The sequence below is a fragment of the Pan troglodytes genome, chromosome 2 (assembly GCF_028858775.2).
Source record: "Pan troglodytes isolate AG18354 chromosome 2, NHGRI_mPanTro3-v2.0_pri, whole genome shotgun sequence".
Classification (NCBI taxonomy): domain Eukaryota; kingdom Metazoa; phylum Chordata; class Mammalia; order Primates; family Hominidae; genus Pan; species Pan troglodytes.
Window position 1 is genome coordinate 105,038,269 of NC_086015.1, and position 24,504 is coordinate 105,062,772.

Consider the following 24,504-nt stretch of genomic DNA (forward strand, 5'->3'; position numbering starts at 1 on the left):
ATCGGTCATTCCTATAGCGGAGTTGAAAACTTTCAACTTATTCACAATTATCAAAAGAATGGAGCAGCCCCCACAGAGACTTCCAGCAATGAGTTGTAAAATGCAGTCTGCATTAAGTAGCTTCCTTACAATATCCCGATGGTAAAAGTGTCAAATTTCGCAAACGCCTGGACAAGGAAGTGAAATGATCATCTAATAACGCAGTTGACTCATCTGTCAAATAAGCGAGTGGGCCAGGGTCCCTGAGCTCACTACCCTCAGATTCTAACTCCAGCTTCACATCATTAGGCGTAAGCAGCCAATTGGGCCGTCTGGGAGCCGTGCATCCTGGGAGTTATAGTTTCCGGCTCCCTCCTTCAGACTACAAGCTCCACAGAGCCGCGGGAGGACGGTTGCCTGGTATTATTAGCAAGCAGCAAATATGGCGGTGGCGCGCGTGGACGCGGCTTTGCCTCCCGGAGAAGGTAAGGCGATCCCTACCCCGAGTCCTAAGGTTTACTTCACGGAGCTGAATTAAATAGTGGAGAGCAGAAAACCTAGGTTTAGATGTGCAGTTCTGGACCAGTTCTTTCGATGCGGATCTGTGGTCGTCACGGAGGCGGGCTACCCTCTGGGAGTTGTAGTTCACCTGCCGTTCCCAGCTCTCCGGCGTCGCGGTGAGGGCCGAGCGGGGGACTACAGTCCCCAGAAGCCTTCGCGCGGCCCGGCGCCCTGGCTCCCGCGCTCCCGATGCTGAGGAGGCGGTGGATTTCGGGCTGCGATGACCTTTCTTGACCATTTACTTTGAGTCATGGGTGCCTAAGCGAAATGTTCGGGATCTCCCTCTTTCGCTTCACACATCTCCCTCTCTTCTTGGTTCCTGGAACCATCAGGAAAACCTTCCCTCAGAGACCGCTGCCTAGTCTGGCTTTGAACCCTTCCTCGGAGGTGGCCAGTGGCCGTGATAAAATCTAAGGGATGATCCAGAGCCCGCAGTTCTGTACTCCTTGTTCTTGCACACGGGTCCTAGGATCGAGTTTGGTCGCTGCCCAGTAGAGCACAGGACTGTGTGGGTGCTTCTGTGGCCTGAAGATACCTACCTCTTTGGGGCGCCGGACGCGAGCTGCTTTTGTTTTGGTTACAGCTCCGAGGCTTGGCAGCAGTCAGTCCTCTAAATCGGGGACAGGGCCCAGGGGTCGAGGCCCGTCTTCATGGCTTAGACCAGGAGTGCATTTTCTGGGAGCCGTAAATTCTTGGGGGAAGAGTTGGTGGATGGTTCTCAGACCTCTCTGTCGACCCCTTGGAATTGTGTACAAAGGCTGTGCACTTTTCTGAGACAGCACACCCCTTTCATCAATTTTTCAGAGGGGCTCACGACTCCTCACATGCTAAGAGCCATTAGACAACGGGAAAACGTTGAAATCCTCCAGGAGAGCAATCTGGCATAATTAATTCCTGCAGTAGTCCTAATCTGGGTGTAAATTTGAAATTGGCCGTTTCTCTGGCCCCGCCCTCTTCGGAGATCGGCTTTTCTTAAACCACACCTCTCAAGCCCACCAGGGCTACTTAACTGTTAATAGCAGTTAACATTTACAGAGCACTTTGTATGACCCAGGCGATGTTCTCAGTCCTTTTTTTTTTTTTTTTTTAACATTATCTCATTTTCTCTGTAGAACTACATTTATAAGGCAGGTATTATCCCCACTTTACAGAGTAGAAAAGTGAGCCCAAAAGAAATCAATAATTTGCCTAATATACCACAATGGTTAATTGGTGGAGCCAGGGTTTGAACGTCTATGTTATACTAAAGTGCCTTATTGAGTGCCCGGTGGCAGGAACGGGGCTAAGTACTATTCATATGGTTTCTCTTTTAATTCTCATATCAAGCTAGCGAAATGGGTGTATTATCCTATTTTATGGGAGAATTAGTTGAACTATACTTTGATTTTCAAAATCACAGTTTGGGCACTTTAGGATATATTGGTAGTTAGGCTGTAAGCTGGTGGATCGCAGTCAAAAGTTTAGTAACATTTAAACAATAGTATCATTACTTAGGCACAACAAATGGAAGTAATCGTCCATATTTAAATGTGAAAATTTTCAAAGTATATCTTAGCAACTTGAGGAGAATATCACACGTCTAGTTTTAATTTGATATTTCTGAAGAAAAATGAGTAATTCAATCTGGTCATTTAGAACTCAAGATTGCTTTAATTTTACAATGTTGATATTTATTATGCTCTACTGTTCTTTAACTTGAAATGGTATAGAGATTTTATAATTCCAGCCCTATGCTTAGCTGTTGTACATGTTTTATTTTATTTGTGTTTTCTAACATTTCCGTTTCTTTTCAAGGATCAGTGGTCAATTGGTCAGGACAGGGACTACAGAAATTAGGTCCAAATTTACCCTGTGAAGCTGATATTCACACTTTGATTCTGGATAAAAATCAGATTATTAAATTGGAAAATCTGGAGAAATGCAAACGATTAATACAGGTAGGTATTGCAATCTGGGAAATGGTTACATAGGATCAATTTATTATTAAACAAAACAATAAAATAACCTGACAAAAAGTAACTGTGCAGGCCTAGCAAGCAGTCATTGTTGCCTTAAATTTTTACATGACAGTTTCTTCTGAAGATGAACATACATGTACTACATTGAGAGTAGATTAGGAAAAAAAAGCATTGTTAAGAAAAGGAAGCATTTTATTTTGCAAAATACTGTGTTACTAAGGTAACCTTTTACCTCATGATGGGGGTAAAGAGTTCATTCATTCCTTCATTCAAGAAATGGTTACTGAGTCCCTCTTATATGTCTGGCACTGTATTAAGTTTTGACTGAGAGTTTAACAGCACTATTCTTGTGGAACTTACATTCTCAAGTTGTTGCTGTGTTAAAAATGTCTTAGTAGTTGGAGGAGGTCTGATCGCTCAGCTTTATCTGTATTTTCTATCGCCCAGGAACAATAACAAAAAACTGATAGTCATACTGTAGAATATTTAGACAATATATGTGAAATGTACAAAAGGAGTTTGTTTGAGAGTGTTTGGCTGTCTAAATAAACCTTTTAAATCACTTTAATGTGAAATATTTTATATATGTTATTCCTAAAAATAACAATATGTTTCCTTTTTACAGTTATCAGTAGCTAATAATCGGCTGGTTCGGATGATGGGTGTGGCCAAGCTGACGTTGCTTCGTGTATTAAATTTGCCTCATAATAGCATTGGCTGTGTGGAAGGGCTAAAGGAACTAGTACATCTGGAATGGCTGAATTTGGCAGGAAATAATCTTAAGGTGAATGGTTTCTTTTTTGTTTACAAAACTATTCTGCATAAAAAAAATTCAAGCAATGTAGAAATAAGTCAAATTAAAAAGTGAAAGTACCCACTCCCACTCTCCAGGGATAATCTCTATTAAAATAAACTAAAAATAAATCTCATTCTGAAACATATAATATGACATAATATTCTTTTAAATTTGAACAAAGAATCTATATTGTACTTAGAAAAAAGTAGATCAAACCATAGAGTGTTTAGGAGGGAGACTATATCATGCTGAATTAAGCTTTAAGTAAATGTTTAATGCTATAAGGGAGAATATACAGTTTTAAAAGTTAGGAGATCTGAATTCTAGTCCTACTTGCATTACTTAGTAACTGTGTAATTTTGGGTAAATTAATACATATTTCTGCATCTTATTTTTTGGCATGCTAGCTGAGAGGACTAGATTACCAATAGCTGCCTTTTATTGAGCCATTAATGTATCTGAGCTACTGTTCTAAACATTTATCTGTATTAACTTATTCAATCTCATGGTAGCCTGCAAAGTAGATATAGACATTATGCGTGTTATAAAGGTGAAGGAACTAAAGCACAGAGAAGTAACTTGCTCAAGGTCACACAGCTAGGAAGTTGCAGGGCCAGAATGTAAATCCAGGCTGTTTGGTTTTAATCTAAACTTGTAAACTCTATTCTATACCACCAACTGTCATATATTATTACTATGGTTTCTTTTGTTTTTTTTTTTTTTGATGGAGTTTTGCTCTTATTGTCCAGGCTGGAGTGCAGTGGCACGATCTTGGCTCACTGCAACCTCTGCCTCCTGGGTTTAAGCAATTCTCCTGCCTCAGCCTCAAGAGTAACTGGGATTACAGGCGCCTGCCCACCATGCCTGGCTAATTTTTAGTATTTTTTTAGTAGAGACAGGGTTTCGCCATGTTGGCCAGGCTGGTCTCGAACTCCTGACCTCAGGCTGTCCACCCACCTCGGCCTCCCAAAGTGCTGGGATTACAGGTGTGAGCCATAGCGCCTGGCCATTACTATGGTTTTTTTCAAGCTGTAAAGATCTTGGATGGTATGAACTACTTGGTAGCCCTCTACTCATAGAGAGATAATGAAAGTGTACGTTTACAACCTGACAATCTACTAAATTCTGTTAGTACTGCCCCTTTTCTCTTGCTAAGTTCTTCTACTCTGCTTCTAATAATAAGAGGAGGCAAGACACTCTTTCAGCTGCAAAGAACTAGGGAATAATTTTATTTTTTGATTTTGTTTTCATTAAATAGTGTGATGCTTTTCTTGTGATAGGCCATGGAACAGATCAATAGCTGCACAGCTCTACAGCATCTCGATTTATCAGACAATAATATATCCCAGATAGGTGATCTATCTAAATTGGTATCCCTGAAAGTAAGTATGTTTTCTTTGTCATTTGTGAAGTTTTATAGCAAAATACCAAGAGAAAGTAATCTTATTGACCTAAAATTAGCCTGCTTAGTATGAGCAGATTGCTTTCTTTATGATAAGAATTATGGGCTGGGCATGGTGGGTCATGCCTGTAATCCCAGCACTTTGAGAGGCTGAGGCGAGTGGATGGCTTGAGCTCAGAAGTTCAAGACTAGCCTGGGCAACATGGCAAAGCCCCATCTCTACTAAAAATACCAAAAATTAGTGGGGCATAGTGGTGCGAGCCTGTAGTCCCAGCTACTCAGCTAAAGCAGGATTGGTTGAACCCAGGAGGTGGAGGTTGCGGTGACCCGAGATTGGGTCACTGCACTCTAGCCTGGGCAATAGAGTGAGACTCAGTCTCAAAAAAAAAAAGGAATTATGTTAGAATACCAGAAACTAAGTATGAAACTTTTTGTTGTTAGTTATATAACTCATTTATTTGATGTGAAACTGGTCATTGTAGTTAAGGTTAATTTTATTTACCATTCTCTGAACATGATGGAATTCCCTGTATGCCCAATCAACCAATGCTAGTAACTTCAGTTATTATATAGTACATAATCTTTGGTGAGGTTGAGATTAATCATTCCTGAATTTGAGTCTGTCTGTATTTTTTTTTGAGACAGAGTCTTGCTCTGTCACCCAGGCTGGAGTGTAGTAGTACAATCTCACTCGACCTCCCAGGCTCCAGTGATCCTCTCACCTTAGCCTCCCAAGTAGCTAGGACCATAGGCATGTGTACATCACCACACCCAGCTAATTTTTTGAGTGTTTGTAGAGATGAGATCTTTTTCTTTTCTTTTTTTTTTTTTAGATAGAGTTCTGCTCTGTCACCCAAGCAGTGGTGCAATCTTGGCCCACTGCAACCCAAGCAGTGGTTGCAGTGGTGCAATCTTGGCTCACTGCAACCTCTGCCTCCTGTGTTCAAGTGATATTTTTGCCTTAGCGTCCCGAGTAGCTGGGATTATAGGCGCCCACCACCACACCTGGCTAATTTTTTGTATTTTTAGTAGAGACAGGGTTTCACCACGTTGGCCAGGCTGATTTTGAACTCCTGACCTCACATGATCCTCCTGCCTTGGCCTTGCAAAGTGTTGGGATTACAAGCGTGAGCCACTGCACCTGGCCAGAGATGAGATCTTACTATGTTGTCTAGACTGGTCTCAAACTCCTGGACTCTAGCAGTCCTCCTGCCTCAGTCTCTCAAAGTGCTAGGATTACAGGCATGAGCCACCGAACTGGCCGAGTCTGTTTTTTTGTTTTGTTTTGTTTTGTTTTGTTTTTTTGAGACGGAGTTTTGCTCTGTTGCCCAGGCTGGAGTGCAGTGGCGCAATCTCGGCTCACTGCAACCTCTGCCTCCCAGGTTCAAGCGATTCTCCTGCCTCAGCCTCCTGAGTAGCTGGGACTACAGGTGCATGCCACCACGCCCAGCTAATTTTTGTATTTTTAGTAGAGATGGCATTTCATCATGTTGGCCAGGCTGGTCTCGAACTCCTGACCTTGTGATCCACCTGCCTCGGCCTCCCAAAGTGTTGGGATTACAGGCATGAGCCACTGCGCTGGGTCCCAAGTCTGGATTTTTTTTTTTTTTTTTGACATTCAGAATTGCTGTTTTTAAAGTAATAGGTATTAGCTAATTGTCAAAATTAATTTCACTTAGAAAAAAACATGTAGCATGTAGCACTTTTTATGGAGGGGAATGTATCATGCAGTCAAATAAGTAACAGTTGAAATCACAGTCTTGAAAAACATGTAGAACATTTTAAATATTGTTGCCTCATTGGATATTATTACCATCAGATATGTTCATTAAGCCCTAGAAGCAGTATCTTAGTTCACTTTTTCCCAGATCTTTAGGAGAAATCATTTTTAGCAATAATTATTCTAAACAATTTGATGTAGCCAGATGCTGTCCTAATAGATGCTAAGAGAATTCAAATGAACCAAAGATGATTGAATTTTTGTTTTTTTTTTTTTTTTTGCTGGAATAGAAGCCTATTTATCTGATTAGAATCCTGGGTGTTCAGTTTTGGGTTTATTCTTGGTTGTTGCTGACTTAATGTGAGTCAGCTTTATCTGCAAGTAACACATTCTACCTCCCTTTATTTTTTAGTTACCTAGGGAATACAGTTGCAATTATGGATGTAGGTTATCACTCTCTTTTTTGGAAAATTTGCTTTATATGTGGTTGTTTTAATGACTTTTTTTTTTTTTTTTTTTAATTTGAGACATCAGAGTCTTGCTGTCACCCAGGCTCGAGTGCAGTGGTGCAGTCATGGCTTACTATAGCCTCGACCTCCTGGGCTCAAGTGATCCCCCTATCTCAGCCTCCCCAGTAGCTGGAACTACAGGTGCACCCCATCATGCCTGGCTAATTTTTTTATTTTTAGTAGAGACCAGGTCTCACTATGTTGCTCAGGCTGGTCTCAAACTCCTGGGCTCAAGCAATCTTCCCTCCTTGGCCTCCCAAAATGCTGGGATTACAGGCATGAGCCACCACACATGGCCTCTATTTTGATATTTTAAAAGAAAATGAAAAAGTGTGTTAGAAATTGCTTAGTGTCTCATAACTTAAATCTCACAGCATGCCTAGTTGCTATGCCAAGCATGTGTTTTTGGACAAGTCTTTAAAATATCATGAGCTTAGGATGTTGGTATGAAAACAGAGAGTTGGACCAGAAGATCATCAAGGACCCTTGTAGCATTAACAGTCTTTGATTTGTGTGTGATGAGAAATATAATAAAGTAGATTCCTTTATTCTTATATGTACCATTTTGGTGTTATCACAATAGGCCAATTTATTTGTAATCTTTTCATTTGTAATTCATACTGTTTTTACTTTCAAGACCCTGCTTTTACATGGAAACATCATCACCTCTCTTAGAATGGCACCTGCTTACCTACCCAGAAGTCTTGCTATACTTTCTTTGGCAGAAAATGAAATCCGAGACTTAAATGAGGTAAAATTTGAGGGTATTTTGTGAGATTCAGGAAGCTGGAAATCCTAGGAAAGACACAGGAGAGGGTTGTGAGCTTACTTTTAGACTGTGAGCATCTTGGAAGAAACTGCCATTCATATGAAACACTTGGCTCTAGATGATTGTTATTTTTCTTTCCACTTTTCCTTAGTGTCAGTGGGTCATTAAGGTCTAATTTCCTTTGTAAAGCTGTAATTATCATTCCACTGGGAGGCGATTGGTGGTAGAGGGACATCTACGTTATAAGGGTTTATAAGACTCCCTGTCCACCTTTCCTGGCTGCTGTGATGTTTTCAAAATAGGGTTATTTCTGCTAGGAAACAGTGCTGATACTTGCCAGGGGATTTTGTGCAGCAGGGACAGATGGCTATATTGTTGAAACTTTGGAAGTCAATGGACACTTGTCACTTTTCAGAACAAGAGGGAAATTATCACATTCTCAAATGCTGCCAAAGATATGTAATCAGTGGAAACCTTGTGCTTGTTCAACAAAGATATCTTTTGTTCCAGATCTCTTTTTTGGCATCCTTAACTGAATTGGAACAGTTGTCGATTATGAACAATCCTTGTGTGATGGCAACACCATCCATCCCAGGATTTGACTATCGGCCGTACATCGTCAGCTGGTGCCTAAACCTCAGAGTCCTAGATGGATATGTGATTTCTCAGAAGGAAAGGTAAACATGTGCTCTTTAACATCACAAATGTTACTGAAAAGACCATTTCTAGTTTACTACAGATTAATAGAGTATTTCTTAAAATGTGCATTTAGATAACAAGAGTATTAATGCAGTCATGTAGCAGACTATATGCTGGTCATTTAGGATTTTCTGTCATTTCTAAAAAAGGATAAGAAATAAATATTGGCCTGGTGCAGTGGCTCATGCCTGTAATCCTTGCACTTTGGAAAGCCGAGGCAGGAGGATTGCTTGAGCCCAGGAGTTTGAGACCAGCCTGGGCAATATAGGGAGACCACATCTCTAAAAAAAAAAAAAAAAAATTAGCTGGGCGTGGTGGTACACACCTGTAGTCCTAGCTACTTAGGAAGCTGAGGTGGGAGGATTGCTTGAGCTCAGGAATTTAAGGTTACAGTGAGCTATGGTTGTGTCATTGCACTCTACCTTGGGTGACAGAGTGAGACCCTGTCTCTGAAAAAAAAAGAAGAAATCTCGGCCCCAGAGATTGGAGCTAGTAGTCTTAGTGCCCTACATACAACAATTTGATTTCTAAAAGTTCTTTTGTTAATCAGTTGTTTGGAGCTTGGAACACTTTTGCTTAGAAACCATCATGTTATAGATCCTGTGTAGGATCTCAGATCAGTCTCACAAAAGCTTGTAATATATTAATCTATCACATATATAAGGGCCGTATTTTTTATTCATTTTATTTTCTATTTTATCATCCAGCTCCAAATGCCATGTAAGGGCAGTATTGGTAGTATCTTAGAATTCTCCAAATACTCATTATAATGATAACTCTGGGAAAATGCAGAGTTTTAATTTGGAACTAGTAGCAGATGTGGTGATTGGTCCTCCTCTTCTTTTTTTTTTTATTTTTTAATTTTTTTTGAGACTGAGTTTCACTCTTGTTGCCCAGGCTGGAGTGCAATGGCGCGATCTCTGCTCATCACAACCTCCACCTCCTGGGTTCAAGCGATTCTTCTGCCTCAGCCTCCCAAGTAGCTGGAATTATAGGCATGTGCCACCACACCCAGCTAATTTTGTATTTTTAGTGGAGACAGGGTTTCTCCATGTTGTTTAGGCTAGTCTCAAACTCCTGACCTCAGGTGATGTGCCCGCCTCGGCCTCCCAAAGTGTTGGGATTACAGGCATGAGCCACTGCACCTGGCCAGGTTCTCCCCTTCTTATACCTGTGAAGCAGCAGAAGCAAGAATTCCCCCACCTGTAAATCATTAATAGTTTCTGTGGCTTGGAGCTGGGATCCCTGCAGAATGGAGTCTTCTGGACCCTGATACATGATCAGTGGAATGAGAGCTTTAGGGGAGGTAAGGAACTAGGATATGGGAAGGAGGGAGTGGAATTGGGATAGTGAGAGTTGAGATGACTTTATTCTGTCTACTATGCTTCATTTAACTTTTTTCTTTCAGTACATACACACATGCATTATGGACTCAACACATACATTATCCCTCACCTTTTTTTGTTCTTCTCTACTACAGACAGTAGTTACTTCAGGAGTTTCCTGATGGGAGGACGGGTGGTAGATTACAGACAGCGTCTCCCTTCTCTGTCTCTCTGCTGTTTTGTATAGTTTCTGAGTAAAGCAGGGGGCCGTGAGGAATGGCAGCCAAGAGCTAGATAGTGGTGGTGCTGGTGTAGGGTGAGGGACATATGTCAGGTCTAGTTTGCCTACAGGAAAGGGTGGCTTTTCTTTTTCCTGCTGTGAATGTTGCTCTGAGAATAAACCTTATTTTGTTTCAAACTGTGACTAGTTCTAGATTTAGAATATGGGTTTACTTGGATAATCCTCTGTACAGTTGTTGACTTCTTCTGTGGGAGTAGGACTGGCAACATTTTCATGTCTGAGAGGCAGCATGGTGATGTGGGCAGAGATAAAGGTTTGGTGTAAAGAGAGACCCACAAAGAGAGATGAGACCTGCTTACGATAGACAGGGGAAGGCTTCACTTTTTTCTCTGCTATCTATTAGCTGTGTGGCCTTGTCAAGTTCCTTAGGGCTTTTCTGAGGCTAAGTTTCCTCATCTGTAAAATGTGAATAGCGGTACTACCTTGCTTTCATGGATGGTAGGATTAAGGATGATGTATAGAACATAGGACTGGTCATATAGTAGGTGCTTAATAAATGATATTATATAAGGATAGAGACTAAAGGTTGAAGAGTTTGTTGAAACTAAAGAGAGTGTCAAGACAGAAAATATTTGTTGATTGGATAAATAATGATAAAAAAGTCTGTGTTTCTATACTGTGGAAATGGTTTTATTCCAAGTGACTTTAAGGTGAATTTGAATATTTTTTGAGCTTTCTCCATAATGCTTTGCAAACATTCAATTTCAGAGACTTCAGGAGATAGGGAAGAGTGGGCTCCCGCTTGGGGTAGCCTCTCTCTCTGGGGTTGTCCTGCACTAAAGAAGTGTGCGGGGGGGTGGCTGGCAAGATGGCTGAATAGCAACAGCTCTGGTCTGCAGCTCCCAGTGAGATTAGCACAGAAGGCAGGTGATTTCTACATTTCCACCTGAGGTACGTGGCTCATCTCACTGGGACTAGTTAGACAGTGGGTGCAGCCCACGGAGGGTGAGCAGAAGCAGGGTGTGGCATTGCCTCACCCCGGAAGTGCAAGGGGTCAGGGAACTCCCTCCCCTAGCCTGGGGAAGCCGTGAGGGACTGTGCTGGGAGGAACAGTGTACTCTGGCCCAGATACTATGCTTTTCCCATGGTCTTCACAACCCCACACACCAGGAGATTCCCTCCAGTGCCTACGCCACCAGGGCCCTGGGTTTCAAGCACAAAAGTGGGTGGCCGTTGGGCAGACACCAAGCTAGCTGTAGGAGTTTTTTTTCATATCCCAGTGGCGCCTGGAACACCAGTGAGACAGAACCGTTCACTCCTCTGGAAAGGGGGCTGAAGCCAGCAAGCCAAGTGGTCTAGCGCAGAGGATCCCAGCCCCACAGAGCCCAGCAAGCTAAGATACACAGGGTTGAAATTCTTGCTGCCAGTACAGCAGTCTGAAGTCGACCTGGGATGCTCGAGCTTGTCGGGGGAGGGGCATCTGCCTTTACCGAGGCGCGAATAGGTGGTTTTCCCCTCACAGTGTAAACAAAATCTCCCGCAAGTTCAAACTGGGCAGAGCCCACCGCAGCTCAGCAAAGCTGCTGTAGCCGGACTGCTTCTCTAGATTCCTCCTCTCTGGGCAGGACATCTCTGAAAGAAAGGCAGCAGCCCCAGTCAGGGGGCTTATAGATAAAACTCCGCATCTCCCAGGGACAGAGCACCTGGGGGAAGGGGCAGCTGTAGGTGCAGCTTCAGCAGGCTTAAATGTTCCTGCCTCCCGGCTCTGAAGAGAGCGGTGGATCTCCTAACACAGCCCTTGAGCTCTGCTAAGGGACAGACTGTCTCCTCAAGTGGGTCCCTGATCCCCGTGTCTCCTGACTGGGAGACATCTCCCAGCAACGGTTGACAGACACCTCATATAGGAGAACTCCAGCTGGCATTTGGTGAGTGCCCCTCTAGGATGAAGCTTCCAGAGGAAGGAACAGGCAGCAATCTTTGCTGTTCTGCAGCCTCTGCTGTTGATAGCCAGGAAAACAGGTAGTGGATGTCCAGCAAACTCCAGCAGACCTGCAGCAGAGGGGCATGACTGTTAGAAGGAAAACTAACAAACAGAAAGGAATAGCATCAACATCAACAAAAAGGACATCCACACAGAAACCCCATCTGAAGGTCACCAACATCAAAGACCAATAGTAGATAAATCCACAAAGATGAGGAAAAACCAGTGCAAAGAGGCTGAAAATTCCAAAAACCAGAGCGCTTCTTCTCCCGCAAAGGATCACAACTCCTTGCCAGCAAAAGAACAAAACTGGACAGAGAATGAGTTTCACAAATTGACAGAAGTAGGCTTCAGAATAATAACAAACTCCGTTGAGCTAAAGGAGCATATTCTAACCCAATGCAAGGAAGCTAAGAACCTTGAAAAAAGGTTAGAGGAATTGCTAACTAGAATAACCAGTTTAGAGAGAACATAAATGACCTGATGGAGCTGCAAAACACAGCACGAGAACTTTGTGAAGCATACACAAGTATCAATAGTCGATTTGATCAAAAGGAAGCAAGGATATCAGAGATTGAAGATCAACTTAATGAAATAAACCGTGAAGACAAGATTAGAGAAAAAAGAATGAAAAGGAATGAAGAAAGCCTCCAAGAAATATGGGATTATGTGAAAAGACCAAACTTAACGTTTTATTGGTTTACCTGAAAGTGACAGGGAGAATGGAACCAAGTTAGGAAACACTCTTCAGGATATTATCCAGGAGAACGTCCCCAACCTAGCAAGACAGGCCAACATTCAAATTCAGGAAATAAAGAGAACACCACAAAGATACTCCTCGAGAAGAGCAACCCCAAGACACATAATTGCCAGATTCGCCAAAGTTGAAATGAAGGAAAAAATGTTAAGGGCAACCAGTGAGTAAAGTCAAGTTACAAAGGGAAGCCCATCAGACTTAACAGCAGGTCTCTCTGCAGAAACCCCACAAGCCAGAAGAGAGTGGGGGCCGATATTCAACATTCTTAAAGAGAAGAATTTTCAACCCAGAATTTCATATCCAGCCAAACTAAGCTTCATAAGTGAAGGAGAAATAAAATCCTTTACACACAAGCAAAGGCTGAGAGATTTTGTTACCACCAGGCCTGCCTTACAAGAACCACTGAAGGAAGCACTAAACATGGAAAGGAAAAACCAGTACTAGCCACTGCAAAAACATACCAAATTGTAAAGATCATCAACACTACGAAGAAACTGCATCAACTAACGAGTGAAATAACCAGCTAGCATCAAAATGACAGGATCAAATTCACACATAACAATATTAACCTTAAATGTAAATGGGCTATTAGCCCAATTAAAAGACATAGACTGGCAAATTGGATAAAGAATCAAGAACCATTGGTGTGCTGCACTCAGGAGATGCATCTCACATGTAAAGACACACATAGATTCAAAGGGATGGAGGAATATTTACCAAACAAATGGAAAGCAAAAAAAAAAAAAAAAAAAAAAAAAAGCAGGGGTTACAATCATAGTCTCTGATAAAACAGACTTTAAACCAACATATATCAAAAAGACAAAGAAGGGCATTACATAATGGTAAAGGGATCAATGGAACAAGAAGAGCTACCTATCCTAAATATATTTGCACCCAATACAGGAGCACCCAGATTCATAAAGCAAGTTCTTGGAGACTTACAAAGAGACTTAGACTCCCACACAATAATAGTGGGAGACTTTAACACCCCACTGTCAAAATTAGATCAACAAGACAGAAAATTAACAAGGTTATTTAGGACTTGAAGTCAGCTCTGGACCAAGCAGACCTAATAGATATCTACAGAACTCTCCACACCAAATCAACAGAATATACATTCTTTTCAACACCACATCACACTTACTCTAAAATTGACCACATAATTGGAAATAAAACACTCCTGAGCAAATGTAAAAGAACAGAAATTATAACAGTCTCTCAGACCACAGTGCAATCAAATTAGAACTCAAGATTAAGAAACTTAAAACCGCACAACTACACGGAAACTGAACAACCTCCTCCTGAATAACTACTGGGTACGTAACGAAATTACGGCAGAAATTAAGTTTTTTGAAACCAATGAGAACAAAGACACAACATCCCAGAGTCTCTGGTACACATTTAAAGCAGTGTGTAGAGGGAAATTTATAGCACCAAAAACCCACAGGAGAAAGGAGGAAAGATCTAAAATCAACACCGTAACATAACAATTAAAAGAACTAGAGAAGGAAGAACAAACAAATTCAAAGCTAGCAGAAAACAAGAAATAACAAAGATCAGAGCAGAACTGAAGGAGATAGAGACACAAAAAACCCTTCAAAAAATCAATGAATTCAGGAGCTGGTTTTTTGAAAAGATCAACAAAATAGACTGCTAACCAGACTAATAAGAAAAGAGAGAAGAATCAAATAGACACAATAAAAAATGATAAAGAGCATATCACCATTGATCCCACAGAAATACAAACTACCATCAGAGAATAAACACCTCTACACAAATAAACTAGAAATCTAGAAGAAATCAATACATTTCTGGACACATACACCCACCCAAGACTAAATCAGGAAGAAGTCAGAGCCCTGAATAGATCAATAACAAGTTCTGATATTGAGGCAGTAGTTAATAGCCTACCAGCCAAAAGAAGCCCAGGACCAGACGGATTCACAGCTGAATTCTGCCAGAGGTACAAAGAGGAGCTGGTACTATTCCTTCTGAAACTATTCCAAACAAAAGAAAAAGAGGGATTCCTCCCTAACTCATTTATGAGGTCAGCAACATCCTGATACCAAAACCTGGCAGAGACACACACAAAAAGGAAAATTTCAGGCCAGTATCCCTGATGAACATTAATGCAAAAGTCGTCAATAAAATACTGGCTAACCGAATCCAGCAGCACATCAAAAAGCTTATCCACCACGATCAAATCGGCTTCATCCCTGGGATGCAAGGCTGGTTCATCATATGCAAATCAATAAACGTAATCCATCACATAAACAGAACCAATGATAAAAACCACATGATTATCTCAATAGATGCAGAAAAGGCCTTCAATAAAATTCAACACCCCTGGCGGGGCGCAGTGGCTCACGCCTGTAATCCCAGCACTTTGGGGGGCTGAGGTGGGTGGATCATGAGGTCAGACGTTAAAGACCAGCCTGGCCAAAATGGTAAAACCCTGTCTCTACTAAAAATATGAAAATTAGCCAGAGGTGGTGGTGGGCACTTGTAATCCCAGTTACTCAGGAGGCTGAGGCAGAGAATTGCTTGAACCCGGGAGGCGTAGTTTGCAGTGAGCTGAGATCACACCACTGCACTCCAGCCTGGGTGACAGAGCAAGACACCATCTAAAAAAAAAAAAAAAAAAATCAACACCCCTTCATGCTAAAAACTCTCAATAAACTAGGTATTGATGGAACATATCTCAAAATAATAAGAGCTATTTATGACAAACCCACAGCCAATATCATACTGAATGGGCAAAAGCTGGAAGCATTCCCTTTGAAAACTGGCACAAGACAGGGATGCCCTCTCTTACCACTCCTATTCAACATAGTATTGGAAGTTTTGGCCAAGGCAATCAGGCAAGAGAAAGAAATAAAGGGTATTCAGATAGGAAGAGAGGAAGTCAAATTGTCTCTGTTTGCAGATGACATGATTGTATATTTGGAAAACCCCATTGTTCCAGCCCAAAATCTCCTTAAGCTGATAAGCAACTTCAGCAAAGTCTCAGGATACAAAATCAATGTGCAAAAATCACAAGCATTCCTATACAACATAATAGAGAGCCTAATCATGAGTGAACTTCCATTCACAATTGCTGCAAAGAGACTAAAATACCTAGGAATCCAACTTACAAGGGATGTGAAGGACCTCTTCAAGGAGAACTACAAACCAGTGCTCAAGGAAATAGGAGAGGACACAAACAAATGGAAAAACATTCCATGCTCATGCATAGGAAGAATCAATATTGTGAAAATGGCCATACTGCCCAAAGTAATGTATAGATTCAGTGCTATCCTCATCAAGCTACCATTGACTTTCTTTTTTTTTTTTTTTTGAGATGGAGTTTTGCTCTTGTTGCCCAGGCTGGAGTGCAATGGCATGATCTCGGCTCACTACAACCTCCACCTCGCGGGTCCAAGCGATTCTCCTGCCTCAGCCTCCCTAGTAGCTGGGATTACAGGCATGCGCCACCACGCCTGGCTAATTTTGTATTTTTAGTAGAGATGGGGTTTCTCCATGTTGGTCAGACTGGTCTTGAACTCCCTACCTCAGGTGATCCACCCGCCTCGGCCTCCCAAAGTGTTGGGATTACAGGCGTGAGCCAGCGCGCCCGGTCCCATTGACTTTCTTCACAGAATTAGAAAAAAATACTTGAAATTGCATATGGAACCAAGAAAGAGCCTGTATAGCCAAGACAATCCTAAGCAAAAAGAACAAAGCTGGAGGTATCACGCTACCTGACTTCAAACTACACTACAAGGCTACAGTAACCAAAACAGTGTAGTACTGGTACCAAAACAGTTATATAGACAAATGGAACAGAACAGACGCCTCAGAAATAACACCACACATCTACAACCCTCTGATCTTTGACAAACCTGACAAAAACAAGCAATGGGGAAAGGATTCCTTATTTAATAAATGGTGTTGGGAAAACTGGCTAGCCATATGCAGAAAACTGAAATTGGACCCCTTCCATACACCTTATACAAAAATTAACTCAAGATGGATTAAAGACTTAAATGTAAGACCTAAAACTGTAAAAACCCTAAAAGAAAACCAAGACAATTCCATTCAGGACATAGGCATGGGCAAAGACTTCATGACTAAAACATCAAAAGCAATGGCAACAAAAGCCAAAATTGACACATAGGATCTAATTAAACTAAAGAGCTTCTGCACAGCAAAAGAAACTATCATCAAAGTGAACAGGCAACCTACAGAATGGGAGAAAATTTTTGCAGTCTATCCATCTTAAAGGGCCAATATCCAGAATCTACAAAGAACTTAAACAAATTTAAAAGAAAAAAACCCATCAAAAAGTGGGCAAAGGATATGAACAGATATTTCTCAAAAGAAGACATTTATGCGGCCAACAATCATATGAAAAAAAGCTCATCATCACTGGTCATTAGAGAAATGCAAATCAAAACCACAATGAGATACCATCTCATGCCAGTTAGAATGGTGATCATTAAAAAGTCAGGAAACAGGCTGGGCATGGTGGCTCACGCCTGTAATCCCAGCACTTTGGGAGTCCGAGGCAGGTGGATCACGAGGTCAGAAGTTCGAGACCAGCCTGACCAACATGGTGAAACCCCATCTCTACTAAAAATAGAAAAAAATTAGCCGGGTGTGGTGGTGCGCACCTGTAATCCCAGCTACTCGGGGGGCTGAGGCAGGAGAGTCGCTTGAGCCCAGGAGGTGGAGGTTGCAGTGAGCCGAGATTGTGCCATTGCACTCCAGCCTGGGTGACAGAGTGAGACTCCGTCTCAAAAAAAAACCAAAAAAAAAACCAGTCAGGAAACAACAGATGCTGGAGAGGATGTTAAGAAATAGGAACACTTTTATACTGTTGGTGGGAGTGTAAGTTCAATTATTGTGGAAGACAGTGTGGCAATTCCTCAAGGACCTAGAACCAGAAATACCATCTGACTCAGCAATCCCATTACCGAGTATATACCCAAAGGATTATAAATCATTCTACTATAAGGACACATGCACATGTATGTTTATTGTGGCACTTTTCACAATAGCAAAGACTTGGAACCAACTCAAATGACCAGCAATGATAGACTGGATAAAGAAAATGTGGCACATATACACCATGGAATAATTCTATGGAGCCATAAAAATGGATCAGTTCATGTCCTTTGCAGAGACATGGATGAAGTTGGAAACCATCATTCTTAGCAAACTAACACAGGAACAGAAAACCAAACACTGCATGTTCTCACTCATAAGTGGGAGTTGAACAATGAGAACACATAGACACAGGGAGGGGAACATCACACACCAGGGCCTGTTGGGTGGGGGCTAGGGGAGTGATAGCATTAGGAGAAATACCTAATGTAGGTGACGAGTTGATGGGTGCAGCAAACCACCATGGCATGCGTATACCTATGTAATAAACCTGCACATTCTGCACATGTATCCCAGAACTTAAAGTATTTAAAAAAAAAAAAAAAAGTGTGGGAAGAAGGAAGAGATGGGAGGGTAGCTCAATAGCAAATTTTTTTCCAGACACATTTTTAAGAATTGTAGAAGTACAGAGCGAGACTCCATCTCAAAAAATAAAAATAAAATAAAAAATAAAGAATTGTAAAAGTATCACATAATTAAGATACAGTTTTAAAATAATATTTTAAAATATCCTTATAATCACTTCAGAGAACAGGAAGAGAGCATGGCCGCACGTGGTGGGTCACACTTGTAGTCCCATTACTTGGGAGGCCAAGGTGGGTGGATTGCTTGAGCCCAGGAGTTTGAGACCAGTCTGGGCAATATGGTGAAACCCTGTCTCTACAAAAAAATACAAAAAATTTGCTGGGCGTGGTGGTGTGTGCCTGTAGTCCCAGCTACTCAGGAGGCTGAAGTGGGAGGATTGCTTGAGCCAGGGAGGCAGATGTTGCAGTGAGATGAAATTGCACCACTGTACTCCAGCCTGGGCAACAAAGTGGGAAAAAAAAAAATACAACCAGCATCCAGACATCCCCTTTGTTTCCCTCTGGTCGTAACTCCCCTCCTCACTAGAAGTAACTTTATGGTAACTTTTTAATAATTTAGAAATTTTTTTTTCCTGGTTATTATGGCATCTTCAACCAGTTTCTCCTAGAAAATATATATATATATATTTTTTGAAGACAGAGTGTCGCTCTGTTTCCCAGGCTAGAGTGCAGTGGCATGATCATAGCTCATTGCAACCTCCGCCTCCTACGCTGAAGGGACCGTCCTGTCTCAGCCTTCCAAGTAGCTGGGACTATAGGCACACACCACTGTGCCCAGCTCATTTTTAAATTTTTAGTTCAGATAAGGTTTTGCTGTGTTGCCCAGGCTGGTCTTGAATTCCTGGGCTAGAGCAGTCCTCTTACCTCAGCCTCCCAAAATGCTGGGATTATACATTTGAGCCACTGCACCCAGCTAGAATAACCAGAATTAAAAGACTGATGGCCAGGTGCGGTGGCTCACGCCTGTAATCCTAGCACTTTGGGAGGCCGAGGCGGGAGGATCACTGAGGTCGGGAGTTCGAGACCAGCCTGACCAATACAGAGAAACCCCGCTCTATTAAAAATACAAAAAAATTAGCTGGGTATAGTTGCGCGTGCCTATAATCCCAGCTACTTGGGAGGCTGAGGCAGGAGAACCACTTGAATCCGAGAGGCAGAGGTTACGGTGAGCTGAGATCGTGCCATTGCACTCTAGCCTGGGCAACAAGAGTGAAACTCTGTCTCAAAAAAAAAAAAAAAAGACTGATAATACTAAGGATGTGGTGCAATTGGAATGCTCATAAACCACTCTAGGGGACTATAAATGGTACAACTACTTTGAAAAACTAGAAGTATCTACTGAAGCTAAATGTACATATATACTTTGTTACCCAGCAATTTTACTTCACATGTATACTGTATAGAAATAGCTACTTAGGTCTCCCAAAAGACATGTACATGCATTTTCACAGCAGCCCTATTCATAATAGCACATCAGCCTATACAGGAATGGATAGAGTTCTCAAAAAAAGAAAAAGAAAGGGTCAGCACATTGGTTCATGCCTGTAATCCTAGCACTTTGGGAGGCCAAGGTGGGTGGATCACCTGAGGTTAGGAGTTCAAGACCAGCCTGACCAACATGGTGAAACCCCGTCTCTACTAAAAATACAAAATTAGCTGGGTGTGGTAGCACATGCCTGTAATTCCAGCTACTTGGGAGGCTGAGGCAGGAAAATCACTTGAACCCAGGAGGCGGAGGTTGCAGTGAGCTGAGATTGCACCATTGCACTCCAGCCTGGGCAACAAGAGCAAAACTCTGTCTCAAAAAAAAAAAAAAAGGATAGAGTTACTCTCAAACTAGGAACTTAGATGGTTGGTGCCGTGCTAGAGACAAAATGCTGTTGCAGTTGTAGTCTGTCAACAGTGCTCCCATGCTTTAAAACAACTCTGGAAGTATTGTGTTCAGGAAGAAGACATTATTCTAAGGGAGAGCTATTGCCTTAAAAATCGGTGTTTGGCCTGAGCAGTGCTGAAAATATTTTCCTGGTCAACATTGAGAATTGCCCTGAAGGACAGGAAGGAATTTTCAGTTTTTAAAGTCTGCCCATCCTGGTTGTTATTTGCAAAGAACACCCAGGTTAAAGTTCTCCATTATGAAATGTATCCTAGATTCTTTGATAACATCAGGTAGCTAGATCTTGATTTGAGTGTATGTATTACCCAAAAGAGTAACTTGATCAGTAACCAAATCTTGTGGTGCTTTGGCTGAGCCATTTCTCAGAGTTAAGCATACCTGTGGAGAGACAAGCATCTTTGTGTGGCACCTCAGTGTTTGGAGTTCTTTCTGAATGTGTTTAGATCTCTGTTTTGCTATTGACAGGAACTCGCACAAAGCTATAACTCTATTGCTTAGTTAGAGATCATATGGGAGCAGAACCTTGGAGAAAGTTAATATTCCTTTTTAAAATTACTTAAGTTGAAATTCCTAGTGCTAGATATTTTCTTTTTAATTTTTAGAGATGGGGTCTCACATTGTTGTCTAGGCTGGAATGCAGTGACAGGATCACAGCTTACTGCAGCCTCAACCTCCCAGGCTCAAACGATTCTTCTGCTTCAGCCTCCTGAGTAGCTGGGAATAGATGCATGCCACCAGAAAAAATTAGCCTAATTTTTAAAACTTTTTTGTAGAGATGGGTTATTGCTATGTTGCCCAGTCGGGTCTGGAACTCCTGGGCTCATTGGATCCTCCCGCCTCAGCCTCCCAAAGTGCTGGGATTACAGATATAAGCCACTGCACCTAGCCAATATCCTTTTTTTTTTTTAAAGGGATATTTCAAATATATACAAAGTTAGAATAACATAATGAACATCTATGTACCCACCATGCGGCTTCAACAATTGTCAATATTTTGCCAGTCTTGTTTCATTCCACATTTTTTGTTGGAATATTTTATTTTATTTATTTTTTTGAATTTTATTTATTTATTTATTTATTTAAATTTATTATTATTATACTTTAAGTTTTAGGGTACATGTGCACAATGTGCAGGTTAGTTACATATGTATACATGTGCCATGCTGGTGCGCTGCACCCACTAACTCATCATCTAGCATTAGGTATATCTCCCAATGCTATCCCTCCCTGCTCTCCCCACCCCACAACAGTCCCCAGAGTGTAATGTTCCCCTTCATGTGTCCATGTGTTCTCATTGTTCAATTCCCACCTATGAGTGAGAATATGCGGTGTTTGGTTTTTTGTTCTTGTGATAGTTTACTGAAAATGATGATTTCCAATTTCATCCATGTCCCTACAAAGGACATGAACTCATTATTTTTTATGGCTGCATAGTATTCCATGGTGTATATGTGCCACATTTTCTTAATCCAGTCTATCATTGTTGGACATTTGGGTTGGTTCCAAGTCTTTGCTATTGTGAATAATGCCACAATAAACATACGTGTGCATGTGTCTTTATAGCAGCATGATTTATGGCATCACACTACCTGACTTTAAACTATACTACAAGGCTACAGTAACCAAAACAGCATGGTACTGATACCAAAACAGAGATATAGATCAATGGAACAGAACAGAGCCCTCAGAAATAATGCCGCATATCTACAACTATCTGATCTTTGACAAACCTGAGAAAAACAAGCAATGGGGAAAGGATTCCCTATTTAATAAATGGTGCTGGGAAAACTGGCTAGCCATATGTAGAAAGCTGAAACTGGATCCCTTCCTTACACCTTATACAAAAATCAATTCAAGATGGATTAAAGACTTAAACGTTAGACCTAAAACCATAAAAACCCTAGAAGAAAACCTAGGCATTACCATTCAGGACATAGGCATGGGCAAGGACTTCATGTCTAAAACACCAAAAGCAATGGCAACAAAAGCTAAAATTGACAAATGGGATCTCATTAAACTAAAGAGCTTCTGCACAACAAAAGAAACTACCATCACAGTGAGCAGGCAACCTACAAAATGGGAGAAAATTTTCGCAACCTACTCATCTGACAGAGGGCTAATATCCAGAATCTACAATGAACTCAAACAAATTTACAAGAAAAAAACAAACAACCCCATCAAAAAGTGGGCAAAGGACATGAACAGACACTTCGCAAAAGAAGACATTTATGCAGCCAAAAAACACATGAAAAAATGCTCACCATCACTGGCCATAAGAGAAATGCAAATCAAAACCACAATGAGATACCATCTCACACCAGTTAGAATGGCAATCATTAAAAAGTCAGGAAACAACAGGTGCTGGAGAGGATGTGGAGAAACAGGAACACTTTTACACTGTTGGTGGGACTGTAAACTAGTTCAACCATTGTGGAAGTCAGTGTGGCGATTCCTCAGGGATCTAGAACTAGAAATACCATTTGACCTAGCCATCCCATTACTGAGTATATACCCAAAGGACTATAAATCATGCTGTTGGAGTATTTTAAAAGCAAATATCAGATACCCTTTTATTGAGTACTCCTTTTTTTTTTTTTTTTTTGAGACGGAGTCTCACTCTGTCGCCCAGGTTGGAGTGCAGTGGCACGATCTCGGCTCACTGCAAGCTCTGCCTCCTGTGTTCTGGCCATTCTCCTGCCTCAGCCTCCCGAGTAGCTGGGACTATAGGCGCTTGCCACCACGCCTGGCTAATTTTTTGTGTTTTTAGTAGAGACAGGGTTTCACTGTGTTAGCCAGGATGGTCTCGATCTCCTGACCTTGTGATCCGCCCACCTCAGCCTCCCAAAGTTTTGGGATTACAGGCGTGAGCCACCGCGCCTGGCCTTCCTTTTTTTTGTTTTTGAGACAGTTTCGCTCTTGTTGCCCAGGCTGGAGTACAGTGGTGCGATCTCGGCTCACTGCAACCTCTGCCTCCTTGGTTCAAGCAATTCTCCTGCCTCTGCCACCCTAGTAGCTGGTATTACATTTTTTTTTTTTTTAAAGAGACAGAGCAGGTTGTTTTAAGTTCCCTTTCTTAATAGTTGTTACTTCTCTTGTTTTAAGTAAACAGTTCCTTCACTTTCAAGAGTGGAATCATAATCCAATGACTTAAATTAATATGTTAGAGGCCAGGCATGGTGGCTCATGCCTGTAATCTTAGTGCCTGGGAAGGTCAACACAGGAGGATCACTTGAAGTCAGCAGTTCAAGACCAGACTGGGCAGCATAGTGAGTCCCCATCTCTAAAAAAAAATAAAAAATGAAAAAATTAGCTGGGTATGGTGGTGCATACCTGTAGTTTCAGCTACTTGGGAGGCTGAGGTGGGAGGATTGAGTGAGCCCAGCAGTTTGAGGCTGCAGTGAGCCGTGATAGTGCCATTGCACTCCAGCCTGGGTGGCAGAGAGACCTTGTCTCAAAAAAAAAAAAAAAAAAAGATTAATATGTTAGAGCTGAATGAGTCTTAATTTTTTTTTTAATTGAAAATGGTATTTTAATTGACAGGGAGTTTTTGTTTTTGTTTTTTTTTTTACGTAGGATTTAATATAATTTGTGTAGGGATAAGTTTATTGATGAATTCATGTGAAGCAAAGTGGAAAATCAGATCTTATAGCAGTTGACGATCTACAGTTTGTGTTTTTTTTCACAAAAACTTAAACTGTGGGATATTCAAGCTTGAGCCCTTTCTTCTAGCCTCTTAGTTTCAATTTTCTGTCTTCCCAAAGTACAGATCATCTGTAACTTAGAAATATTGCTTGCTGAGAAATATTAAAGTTGGCGATTGTCTTCTACTCTGGACCTATTTTTGTACAACCTTTCAACATGCCATTTGTTTGGCAGGAGAATGTATGCAAACTTAGAGCAGATTTCATGAAGATTCTAAATGATTTTTATTTAGTCCACAGGGATGTTTCCATGGAAGGAATACTTCTTTTTCTTTTGAGATGGAGTCTCACTCTGTTGCCCAGGCTGGAGTGCAGTGGCGCAATCTTGGCTTACTGCAAGCTCCGCCTCCTGGGTTCATACCATTCTCCTGCCTCAGTCTCCCGAGTAGCTGGGACTACAGGTGCATGCCGCCACGCCTGGCTAATTTTTTGTATTTTTAGTAGAGACGGGGTTTCACCGTATTAGCCAGGATGGTCTCAATCTCCTGACCTCATCATCCGCCCACCTCGGCCTCCCAAAGTGCTGGGATTACAGGTGTGAGCCACTGCACCCGGCCCATGGAAGGAATACTTCTAATTATCTTTATTAAATAAACTAAACTTTTTTGGTTAAATTTTATTATTATTATACTTTAAGTTTTAGGGTACATGTGCACAATGTGCAGGTTAGTTACATATGTATACGTGTGCCATGCTGGTGTG

At 41.5% G+C, this 24,504-nt stretch overlaps 1 protein-coding gene across 9 annotated transcripts in view; it reads left to right on the forward strand.

The window, feature by feature from the left end:
- The first annotated feature begins 314 nt into the window (after positions 1 to 314).
- The window catches only part of CEP97 (centrosomal protein 97), a 42,868-nt gene continuing 18,678 nt past the window's right edge, over positions 315 to 24,504 (forward strand). Inside the window, exons 1-6 of one of the 9 annotated variants that reach the window (XM_003309969.6) lie at positions 315 to 464; positions 2,335 to 2,477; positions 3,124 to 3,282; positions 4,575 to 4,676; positions 7,563 to 7,676; positions 8,205 to 8,371. In XM_003309969.6, coding sequence (XP_003310017.2) covers positions 422 to 464; positions 2,335 to 2,477; positions 3,124 to 3,282; positions 4,575 to 4,676; positions 7,563 to 7,676; positions 8,205 to 8,371 — 728 coding nt within the window. In that variant the 5' untranslated portion in view covers positions 315 to 421. Of the gene's footprint in view, positions 465 to 647; positions 1,672 to 2,334; positions 2,478 to 3,123; positions 3,283 to 4,552; positions 4,677 to 7,562; positions 7,677 to 8,204; positions 8,372 to 24,504 lie in introns of those variants that run through there. The other 8 variants (XM_516631.8, XM_063806073.1, XM_063806072.1 and 5 more) reach the window with 8 other exon arrangements.